Source organism: Oryzias latipes, chromosome 3, assembly GCF_002234675.1.
Source record: "Oryzias latipes chromosome 3, ASM223467v1".
NCBI classification, from domain to species: Eukaryota; Metazoa; Chordata; class Actinopteri; order Beloniformes; family Adrianichthyidae; genus Oryzias; species Oryzias latipes.
Genome location: NC_019861.2, coordinates 18,339,662 through 18,351,797, shown reverse-complemented (window position 1 = coordinate 18,351,797; position 12,136 = coordinate 18,339,662). Strand labels below are relative to the sequence as shown.

Here is a 12,136-nt window from a genome sequence, read left to right as displayed (position 1 = left end):
CGATTTACATTTTCTCAAGGCAACATGACAAACCACGCAAGTGTACAATTAAATAGAAGAAGTAGATGTAGTCAGAACATCTGCGTAGAAAGAAGCGTAAACACATAATTAACAAAAAGGCATAAAAATATACATTATTTGAGATGATCACTGAGATGGAGACCCCGCTGGTTTGCATAAGACATTAAAATAAAAGATAATTATTCGCTGTGGCGACGCCTCTAACCTTCAGGCAGACACTGATTTTTCACTCAGCGACGTTTTGAATGCACGGCGTCAAATGTTCATGAACAACAGTTAGCATGTTTGCCCGCAGCTAATGTTTAAAATGAATCTAAAAGGTTTCTGAGGTATGGTGCTGGAAAGTCTTTTTCAATGCTGCATATAAGTTAGCTGTTTTATTGTTATTTTTCTGAGCTAATTAGGATGAATTCATCCCGACTAAGTCAAAATCTGTTTAACCCTTGTGCTATCCTAGGCACTTTAACATTGGGAGTTGGGTCATCTAGACCCACTAGACAGTGCTCTGAACCTTTTTTCTTGAATGATTTGTGATCTTCACTGGTGTCCATGGATTACATGAAACCTTTCCACCTTTATACACCTTTGTCATGGTAGGGAGAACACGTCAAAGTAAGGGTGGGGTCATCTAAGATAGCACAAGGGTTACAATGAATCCAATATAAGAAAAATTGTTCCCAAAATGCATTTTTCTCCAGCTGTATGAGAAATCACAAATCTTAAATTTGTGATTCGAAAAGAAATTAAACTTCAGTTTCAGAATAAATGAAGCACTAAGTGTTTAACTAGTGCATGGCATTAAAGTCCTAAAAACTTCTTCCTTCATTTTTCTAGAAAATTAACGGTCCATTGTGTTCCTATTACTGCAAGCACTTCACATTTTGTATCACACAGTCTGTGTGTATTTTAACATAGTGTTGAGTTTCCTTCATGAAGACCTGAGAAGAAGGCCTGAAACAGGGTTGAGGTAGATAACCATGATGCATCAAAGAAAGTCCTGTGCAGGATGTGGCGACGCAGATTGTGTGAACACCCAACAACCATGCATTCCCCCCAGCCAGACGTATGTGTGTGCGCGCGGGTGTGGTGATCAGTGTGTAACAGGAAGAGGTTGATGTTCCTGAAACCCTGACAGCAGGCAGGAGGCTGAGCAGCTCGTGTGGTTTTGGGAAGAATACCAGCAGATAAGGTCAGAGGCTGTCTCATCTACACGACACCAGATGTTTCAAAGGCTACTGCTTCGGTTAAAAGGAGGCATGCAATGTGATGTAAAAACAAAAGGACTGCAGAAAAAAGACATTTAGAAAAAGCCAAGAGTTACACTGCTGTCAATTGAAGTTACACAATTTTCCAACTGTTTCTTAATGACAACATCTCGTCTATAAAGTATTCTTATTTCTGTGCCACTAAAGGAACAATTGATCACTCTGGTGATCACAGAATAACAGGATCCTGCTTTTAATTAGTCAAACATTTCAATAAAAAATTTAGTTTCTCATGGTTTTGGTTGATTTTCCTGTTTTTTGACAAGCAAATAACACCAGGCTTCCCTTTTACGCTAATAAATCAAAATGCACAAACAGAATTTTCAATTGACTGTGTCTTATTTGTCCAAATTTCTGATCAAAACTAAATGTAAGTGTTGTTTTATTTCTGCCTTTTGGTTGGCAAAGTTAAGATGAGAAAATAACATTTAAATGATTTCACGGTAGACGAAAGAAGATGCCATGATTGAACTGATTTAACACCTAAAAAAATAGAAAAAATTCAGATTATCAAAATAATGAACCATTCCTTCAGTTTTCTTTCAGTGGTAAAATGCCACAACAAAGACGTACAAATGTCCTCATATGAACCCCAGCTTGTGTGTAAATTGGTGTTTTGACAGAGTTTGTTTATGCAATATTTCCTTTCAGTGTAAAGATTCCTCGAGATGTAGATCAAAACGCAGTGTATCTCTTGTCATTGAGCTAAATCAGCTACCAGTGGGGAAAAATATATACATAAAAATAACAATAACAAAAATATATTCTAAATAACATTCTGGAAGAAAACGTCAAACATGATCAACACTTTCTCAGCATACTGTGTATCATGTTATCAGTCTGTCAGCTTGCATGAGGTACTGACAACTCTGCAAAAATTACAACAGAGGAAAGACACGACTTTACCAAAGGGGCAAAGGAAAACGGTTCTCGTTATGCAATAAACAAACTAACAACAACAACAACAGTGACAACATTTACATTGTTATCTTGAGGTAGAACATTCATTTCAGCATTTGGAAGTGCTTCATGTTGGATGCTCATTTTCCTGTTTCACGTCCATACGCTGGAGAGGGGGACGACGCTTCTTGACATCTGAGGTAGAGCGGCACCTGATCCTGTGGTTTTTCCTTCTAATCAGTTCCCTCCGTATCTAAAGTATTGTGAACAACGGGGAAGATCCAGTCCCTAAAAGCTTCCCACAACACATTCATTCCGGCTGAGGTAGGTTTTCGTGTAATTGTAAGGTTCACACACCCAAGTCTAGCACCTGTATGAAGGCCAAGAACTGATAAAAAATGTTGATATCAATGAAATAAAGTCCTGAGACAGAATATATTGAATCCCTGGAAGAAAGCTGAGGTCTTCTGTGAGTAAGAAGGTGGAATCATCGGTGGGAGAGAACAGGCAGCAGGAATCTTTGACATCCACAGAGATGTGAGCAGAGATACGACCAATAACTTATGACTGGTTCGACATAAAGACAATAAAGATATGTGTGTATTTATATTTATATATAGATATATAGTTATATAGATATAAACTTAAAAATAAAGTCATTGTATAACAAGGACATTTGGGGGAGGGGTCTCTCTTCTCTGTGCTGCCAAATACCAGAAAATTTACAAAAGAGATTTAAAGTGGTCCATCTAGCTAAAAACTGCCTGACCGCATTCACAGTCCTTGATTTCTGAAGACCTCAGAACAAACCACTTAAAGAGCGAAAGAAGGGGGGGAAAAAAAACTTGGCACAAAAGGAAAAACTATTTTCTGAAAAAGAAACACTTATCAACCTGAGTGAGAGAAAAGTCTAAGTGGACACTAGAAAGCATCCCATAAAAGGGCCTTCATACATGGTTAGCCTTGGACGTGCTGAGCCGCTTCTGCTGCAGAATGCGCCTGGAACTGAGTCTCACTCTCCATTTTAGCCTCATCCAGCGGTATGGTGGACAGCTGGGTGTCGTTCAGCATGAAGGAGTTGGACTGAAAGACAGATGCAAGGATAGGGTTAAAGGAGCAGAGGCTCACCGTGCACGTCCGATCCATTCAATTCAGCTCTTTTACACTGTATATTTAGAGAGAATTTCCTTTTCCAATACAATAAAAATAAACAAACACTTATCTGTCACTATATTTGCTGCACCTGCCAAATGTTATAGTACCCAGGGCAGCAGTTCTGTCTTAAATATTACTTCAACAAAGGTGCAATTTCTCCAAATTACTGATAAAACTGTTAGAATGGCAGTGATTCTATGATCTGTTTATTACTGAGGTCACAGTGGGTGGTGGAGCTTTACTGGGGTGCATTAAGGTTTTGCAAAAACATTACAACCAACCCCTTTTTATAAATCACTCCAGTAGGATCCCACCACCTGCTGTGACCTCAATAACAACCAGACTGTAGAATCATAAATTTCCCAGCAGTTTTAAATTAAAACCTGCGCAGTACAACTTTAAGACAGGGCTGTCTTGGGCAGCGATGCATTTTTCAGCAGTAGCTCATAAAGGTAATGAGTGCATTTATCTGGTGAAATTTAAAACAAACTCAATGCTGGGGAACACTTACAGTAAAAATTTAAAACAAGAGCACAATTACAAAGAAAATGCAAATACAAAAATATTAAAGATTAAGATTTTTTTCCTAGAGCTATGGACAGATGTATCAGAATGCTGAAAGTTGGTCCAGACATTTATGAGTTAAATTTTATAATTGGACAAATCTAACAGTTGGATAATAAAAGCAATGTGAACAGAAAAAAAACCAAGCAGTACTCCCCAAAACACCCAGGATATTTACTTAAAGGTTTTTTTTTTTGTGGCATTTTTCTCATGATGGAGTACATTTATTAAGAAAGTTAAGCTTTAAATCTCTTATCTTGTAAATCCGGAGCAGGTGAAAAATGTATGCAGTTTTAAAAATACCGTATTTGTTATATAGAAAATATCCTGGGCGGCCCACAAGCTCCAAGCTCTCTACAATGGGGAGGGGAAGAGGGGTTGGGGGATTGTTCTGCGCCAGTGGTCCCATTCACAACTCCGAGGTGAATTTCTGAAGAACTACTGCCGCTCTGCAGAAACGATGTCCTTGAAAACGACACAGGTTTTTTTTGTGGCTAAAAATAGTGTAAATATAAATAAAAGACCACTGGAAATGCTTTTAGAACAGATCAAACAGTGATTAAAGTAGGTCTTTAGGAAGGAACTGTAATGGAGTGTAGCGCTGATCTTACTTTGACCTTTAGTGAACTTTTAAAATGCTAATATCCAATCTGTTCAGACTTTATGCAGCTGTCTTAACAAAATGACTGACAGAAAAGCTCACAAGAGTGTGCACCCTGAATCTGCACCGCTGTGTTCTGCTTTAGATAGAAGGCCATGTTTCAGCAGACTACAAGTACACTTATGGAACACCATCAGAGTCAAGCTGTAGTCGATACTTTAGCTGACACCGGACAGGTTATTGAGATTATGACATGTTTTGCTATGATTTTTCTTTAGTTCTCTCTCTTCATAGTTTTTGTTTGAGACAGAGACACTAAGTTCCTCTTTAGATGAACAACTGTTAGAATAAACTCGTGTTGCTTATAGACTGTTTCCAAATTTCCATAACGTCACCCAAAAAGGAAATAACCAGAATTTCTCTCCACAGAGATGGGCTGTTTAATCCCAGATGTCCAGGACAGAAATCTGGATTGTTTAACTTTATCACCTACTGCTGATTACTTGAGTCAGGTATGTTCCACTAAAATAAAAAAATACTGCTACGTCATTTCTGTCCAAAAATAAAACAATAGTAATAGATAATTACTGAGTGAATGATAGTGTTGGTAATAGGTTTTTTATGTCCATCAGTTAGAAGTTTTTCATGACACATCCTCTGGTTCTTATTAAAAATGTCCATCTGTGCAGGACGGGTAAATGTGCTTGCATGCATGGAGCACAAAGGGTATTGCTGTAACTTCACAAACTAGGTTAAGAACTGTCAGGCACATTGTTAAAATTGAAAGAAGAAAAGAGAACCACCATCTTTTAGAAAGAAATGTGGCCATTAAAAAAACAAATCTACATAAGTTTTGGTAATTTAACAAAAAAACAACAACAGTGGACATGATGGCTAACATGGTTTAACTCGTGGATGAACGGGGAAAAAGCATTAAATGCAAATGGGAACTCAATAGGCACTAAATAGCTGTGGAGTCTTCAAAAACCACTTATAAGTGAGGCTAATCAGAGCAAAAGGCTTCAATTTGCTAAGAATTGTCGAGATTAGGACTCTGGAACCGTGGAGGACAGTCATGTGGTCTGATGAGTTCAGATTTGACCAGTGATGAGATTCCTTAAACTATGCTCCACATGCATTGTCCCAACCATACCAGCCTTTTCTGGCATTGCAATGAACTGGGGGTTTCTGCAGTTAGTGGTTGTTCCTGAAGATTGAGGTCAGGTGATTATTTTAATAGGTTTAAAGACCAACATTTTTCAAACAAATTTTTTTCTTCTTTCCTGATTGCCGGGACATTTTCATTCCATGCCAGGATTCTTCAGGCCCTAATTTACGAACCTTATGGAGAGTCTTTGGAAACTTGCAGAAGAAAATATTGCAGGGGTCCAACTCATTATCATCAGTACAAGATTTTCTTTTAAAAAATGTATGTAACTCAGGACAGGAATAGATGCTGTGACATAGGAGAACCACATTAAAGTTGATGCACACATAGGTGTGATGTAATCAAAGAAAAAAAAAAAAAATGTTAGCAACTTCATTTTACCCTATTTTCCGGACTATAAGTCGCTGTGGAGTATAAGTCACACCAGCCCAAAAATGCATTATAAAGTAGAAAAAAACACAGATAAGTCGCACTGGACTATAAGTCGCATTTTGACGGGAAATTTATTTGACAAAATCTGAGACCAAGATACAATAACTTGCACAAACTCATATGACACAATCATAGCAGACTGTTTATCTCATAATTTCACAGTAATTCCTTCTCATTCTTTCTTTATTTATTCCTTTCATGAAGCATCATTGTCCAACTAATACTCTGTGTTCATCCTGTATTTGTAGAAACAGTTGTCATTTTTATTGCATTTCTGAATCTATGAAATCATTGGAAAATAGAATATTATGTTGTTAGCCTTCAAGATCTTATTGTAAAAAAAGGTTTGCTGATTCTCTGAGTCACTTAACAAACTCTTAACACTTAACATACCTCATACATCAAATTGACCCAGGAACATCATCTCTGTTCCTCACAAATGAACATAACAGGAGGGTTAACAATGTATTTATTTCAATCTATTTCTAATATAAGTCGCTGCGGAGTATAAGTCGCACCCCTTGCCAAACTATGAATAAAAGGGCGACTTATAGTCCAGAAAATACGGTAGTTTAGAACCCTGGATATGTCGACATATCCAGGGTTGCCTCAGGCTTTCACTTGTTTGCAGTGATTTATATGCCAGATGCCCTTCCTGACACAGCCCTGTATTTTTTGCGGGCTGGGGGCTGGCACAGGGAGACCCAGACTTGGGCCCACTTGTGGCTACATAGTTAGGCAGGAGTGTGAAGGGTCCACACTGGATGAAGCTTTTGAAAATGTGCAAAATGATACTGAACTGAGCTGCTTCACTTCCACTCATTTATTTCAATGTTTCACTTACTTGCCTACTGTGGATCCACCTTGACGTTAAATTTTGCTTTTTTTTTAAAACTCTGTAAAGAACCCTGCCTGACTGATTCTTTATGATCACAAACCTGCTTCTTTTTTCATTGAAAAAATAAAAGCTGTGTTGTCATTTTGTCTCTTCAAATGGGAATTGTTCAAACATGAACACATCAATAAATTGCAAAAATCCACTAATAAATATTTAATACGCCCACAATGAACACAAGTTTTTGTTTAACATAACTTTAACCATATTAAGAAGTATTTATAGATGACCTGGAGTGCTGGATATTAACACTTACCATGCATGCATCTCGTGCATCAGGTTGAGAGAAAAGTCTCTCCAGCTCGCCGTGGACCGCTTTCTTCCCCGCGGCGCAGCCGTTGACCTCCCTATCTCTCCTGGCAGCCCCGTTGAGCCCAGAGGGCCCTTGAGAGGAGTAGGAGGACTCCAGCACTACACTGTGCCCTGCCTGGGGGGTGGCTTGAACTGTCTTACACATCATTAGCCTGGGGATTACATGAGCATACACACATGAAACACTTGTCTGCTGTTTACACACGATAATCATTAATCCAGCCATGAACAATTACTGAAAAGTATTTTCGGTTGTTTTCATTAGCCGATGAGGAAGTGTGCTCTGACCTGCCGCGGTAGCTGAAGACGAGGAAGAGCACGCAGAAGATAATGCAGGTCACTCCAATGTGAATTCCGATGATGATCCCTGTAGTTGATGATTTGCCGTGTTCGTCTTTTGCACAGTTACACGAGCCGTCCAGCACTGAGGAACATGAACCATGAAGCGGTTTGTGAGAAACAGACACAAAGGAACTCAAAAAAGTTACGTGGGACACTGTGAGTGTCTAAATCACCAGATTTCTCCAGTGCCTCCCGGAGGGAGACGAATCTCACGGTGGCATTCCCATCTCCATGTTGGTTGTATGCAAGCAGCTTTATCTCATAGACCAGCGAAGAGTCTGGACAAAGAAAACACACACACCAAGGGAGTGTTACAAGGGCGAAATCAGCATTCACCCTAGAATATTCGCTATGACTTTTGGTCAAAACTAAGTTGTTCAAATCTTTGTTTCTTATTTTTCAACCAGCAGTTCTGCTTTCTCCAGGCTAGAACTCAAACTAAAATTGATTACTGTTTCAGTGGGTCGTGGGAGGATTTTGACATGCTCCATTAGGAGCCCTGATTGCAACGTCAAACTTGATTTCTTTCTTTTTCTCTTTAATTAAAGACTCAATGACAAAATTGGGATATTTAAAAGCATGATCAACAGCTTAAATGTGTCATAAATGTTATGTCTCGGTTTGCCGCTTTGTTTGTAGTTTCTCTGTCACAATTCTCAACATTCTAATCTGCCAAAAACTCTACATAAGCTATGTCCTAGAAAACGACACAGGTTTATTGATTTGAGCTAAAAACAGCAAAATATTAATTAAATATATATTGTCCCCAAAGGTTCAACACATTTTACACCCGATGTTTCATGAAACCTGTTGCCTTACCCAGTTGAGTGACGTTGAACTGAGTGACATTGCGTGGAAAGATGATGGGGCCGGTGAAAAGTGGTGTGTGCGCTCTCCTGTAGTACAATCTGAAGCCCTCATGTTGGCCCATCTTGGAGGAAGCTTCCCACGTGACCTGCACAGCGCTGCTGTTCAACACTTTAGTGAAGAGCGAAGGAGGAGCTGGCACTGGAACGCCACAAAGTGACAACCTTAATCAGTCAACAAGTACGTCAATCACAGGGACTGTGCAAGCAGCTTTAAAGTAAACAAGACAGAGATGAAAGGGAATATCTATTAAAATAGCAAAAACTGTTAAAGTACTGAAGCAGTTAAACTGTGGTAATTGCTATAACACGCAGCAGTCTGTGTTCTTATGTGTGAAAGATACGGTTTGTGTACAACGTGGAGCGACTGCTGCTCACCCTCTCCGTGAGTGCTCTCAGTAACACTTTCTGATGGCTTGCTGGCTCCGTGGGAGGTGTAGGCCTTTACATAGAAGGTGTAACTAGTAGAGGGTTCCAGGTCGCGGATGACCTGCTGCAGTGTGGTCTTACTAACGGCTTCCTCGTACTCCATCTCCTGCGGGTCTGACGGAGCAATAATAGGCGAAGAGGGGGGGGGGGGATGTCAGGGATGGACACAGGAAGGATGGATGAGAAAGGATGAGCATAAGGGGTAAAACCATAAATACCATCTGCTCCTGTCATAATTTCTGGTTACTGCCAATTTCAGTGGTTTTATTAAAGCTGCTCTGTTAGTTTATTGTAAATCTATCTCAATCCTGGGGGGGGGGAGACGACCATTGAGAGGTGAACTTCAGGGGCGGAGAGAGTATATTGAGGGGGGAGTTATACAGAATGTGTTAAAGCCTTTTATTGCTTATAATTCAAAGACAGTAAGTCATAACTACCATCCACCCCCAGTTCCCAATCCACTGGGCCATGCCATCTTAGAGTAATTATAATAGGGCAATTCCTGTTGGTTAGCCCTGGGGGACTCTTTACTATCCATCACTGAGAAGCCCTGAAAAAGGACTTTCACCAGACACCTACGCACGTACGACTATGCCTAGAAATATGTGCATTAACGAGTGTAAACACGTCAGAGCCACACCACATCACAGACTAACCCCCTATCACATGTGTTTGTACAGATGAGTGTTTGAACAGGAGCGTGAAGCGGAGTCTGCACATTTAAGCTCTCCTCAAACCTGGCGCATGACATGTGTCGCACATGATTCAATCAAAGGCCAACAGCTCTGTGTGTGCGTCACTTTGCATCAGCCTGTTCGCCCACAACCGCCCAGCGCTCGTCACAGGATCTCATGTCTGCGATGTGTATGCAGATATAGATTACACCGCCTAAAAATATCTGCTTACTCTCGAGTCATTCATGAATAAGATCTGCTCGCGTCACAACTGTTTGACAAGTTTCGTTATTGAACCAGTACACAAAACGTTTAATACATTTTAGTATTTGTGTAATGTGTGTGTAATCAAGGTTTCTTTAACAGTTCTGGTCCATCGCCTGTCCATCCTGGTAGAGGATCCCTCCTTCATGTGGAGATCCCTGAGGTTTCTTCTTTTTTGCTTAATGAGAAGGAGGGTCTTAGGGCAGGGACGCCCAGTTTAGTTTAGTCTGTTTAGTTAGTTAAGCAATCAGCTATTGTATTTAATAACTTATTTTATGTTTCGTACAATTAGTGAAGCCTGTTGAGACAACTGTGTTGTAATATTGGGCTATAATAAAAGTAAATTGAACTGAATTGAATTGAGATGTGCTACATTATTTCATCTGCTGTCCTTCAAAGGTGCAGTTTTACTCAGAAAATGATGCCTCGAGAACCTTTTAATTCCTTCATTTTTCATTTGAAATTGTGTATATGGTAGACGAAGGCAAAAACTGACTACTAAGAACAAGCCTATACAGGGGTCTCTATTTTATTGTGGGAGTTCTAAAAATAACCTGTGATAAGTGAAATTCACAGAGTAGTCAACTTTTTTATAATTTGTAATTATTACAAATGTTTCGAGGCTCTAAAACTTCTCACTAAACCCTTTATACAGTATGCTTTTCTCAGACAGACATGAACATTTTCATAATTTTCTCTATTGTTTAAGTTCGGAAAGTTCAAATCTTCATTGAAAGTAAAGCTAGTTTGATAATAAAACTAAAGATCTGCTCCTGATTGAAGATTGATATAACTCTGACAAACTGAACACATTCTGTGCAGGACACTTGGAGATTGATTGACAGTGGTCTACAGCTATTCAGAGCGCAGAACACAATGCACTGTAAAAAATGTAATTAAAAATCACACAAAAGTACAAAGACACTGCAAAATTAGGGTTGCGATATAGCGAAGGAAAACTAAAGCAAATGGAGAGGAGGCCAAAACTTAACATTTTTTACTTATTTGAGACTTTTTTTCCAATGTTATACTAAGATGCTGTTTTCAGTCAAACAAATGATTTAACTAAATAGAACTTCATGCTACATTAACGACTTTAGAACCTAAAAAAAAACAAGTGAGAAGGGCAGCTGCTGAAATGGCATTTACAAAGAAAACAGTTGCTGTTGGTGGTGTTAGCGACATTAACATCCTTTCAGTGCAGCATCACGTTTTCATAACCAAGTACTGCTGTGTGAGTTTATTATTCATATATGCAAACAGTCTCCACTCTCCACTTTAAGATAATGTGTAGCTTAGTTTCACCTGAGGTTCTGCGGATGTGAAGCACGTATCCAATGATGTCCTGAGTGTTCTGCTCCGGCTCTTTCCAGGAAACCTGGATGGTGGTGGGTGAGAGGGCGTCAGCTTGGACATGGGTGGGAACACCAGGAAGTCCATCAGCCCACAGCACAGTGAGGCGTGCGCTGGCCTGAGTGGAACCCGCACTGTTCTCGGCAATGCACTGGTAGATGGCCTCATCGTCGCGGCTGATGCTGTGTATGGTCAGGGTGCTGTAAAGACAAGAGGGGACTATGAAAAAAGTCGAAAACATGGGAAATTAAGACTGCAATGGTTGTGATTTTTTTCTCTGCAAAGTAAAAAACTAATTTTGTAAAATGCTTTGTCATCTTATTTTCACCAGAGCCTTTGTTTCAACACAATTACCACAACTTCTTAACAGTTTTCTTGAGATCACAGACAGGCTCTGAAATTTTTATTTCTGGACAAAATGCCAGAAATGTGTTCAGCGTGAGGAATATTGGCAGGTAATTTTCAAAATGTTTACTGACAGTGATAGGACTAAAATCTAAAAGAAAAAAAAGCCTTTATGAAACATAAAAATAAATCTAAAATAGATCTGAAAGAAAGAGTGAAATGATTGTTACTTTAGGTTATAGTAAAGGATGGATTGTATTGATGGTTGTGTTTTAAAACGAGTGTTTGTGAATACATTGTTATTCCCAAAACTGACTTGTGAGAATTTCACAACAATATAAAACAATCTGGATTCAGCCATGTTGACTGACTTTATCCATTTTTTACATCCCATTTTTTGTTACAGGACTCCAGCTGGGGGCCGTGTGCAAACTTTTAAGCCGCTGAGGTGTGGATCATTTGATATCGGTCATGCTCCTCTGAAGCTTGTGTTGGCAGAAATGCCGTCTGACCTTTTGGAATCGCTCACAGCTGTTGAGTGTGTGATCAG

At 39.4% G+C, this 12,136-nt stretch overlaps 1 protein-coding gene across 1 annotated transcript in view; it reads right to left on the bottom strand.

The window, feature by feature from the left end:
* Positions 1-620: 620 nt before the first annotated feature.
* igdcc3 (immunoglobulin superfamily DCC subclass member 3) overlaps positions 621-12,136 on the bottom strand; it is a 63,971-nt gene continuing 52,455 nt past the window's right edge. Inside the window, exons 8-14 of the mRNA XM_004067122.4 lie at positions 11,194-11,441; positions 8,900-9,064; positions 8,475-8,663; positions 7,829-7,933; positions 7,602-7,737; positions 7,258-7,465; positions 621-3,269 (exon numbers count right to left, since the gene is read on the bottom strand). Coding sequence (XP_004067170.1) covers positions 3,144-3,269; positions 7,258-7,465; positions 7,602-7,737; positions 7,829-7,933; positions 8,475-8,663; positions 8,900-9,064; positions 11,194-11,441 — 1,177 coding nt within the window. The 3' untranslated portion in view covers positions 621-3,143. The remainder of the gene's footprint in view (positions 3,270-7,257; positions 7,466-7,601; positions 7,738-7,828; positions 7,934-8,474; positions 8,664-8,899; positions 9,065-11,193; positions 11,442-12,136) is intronic.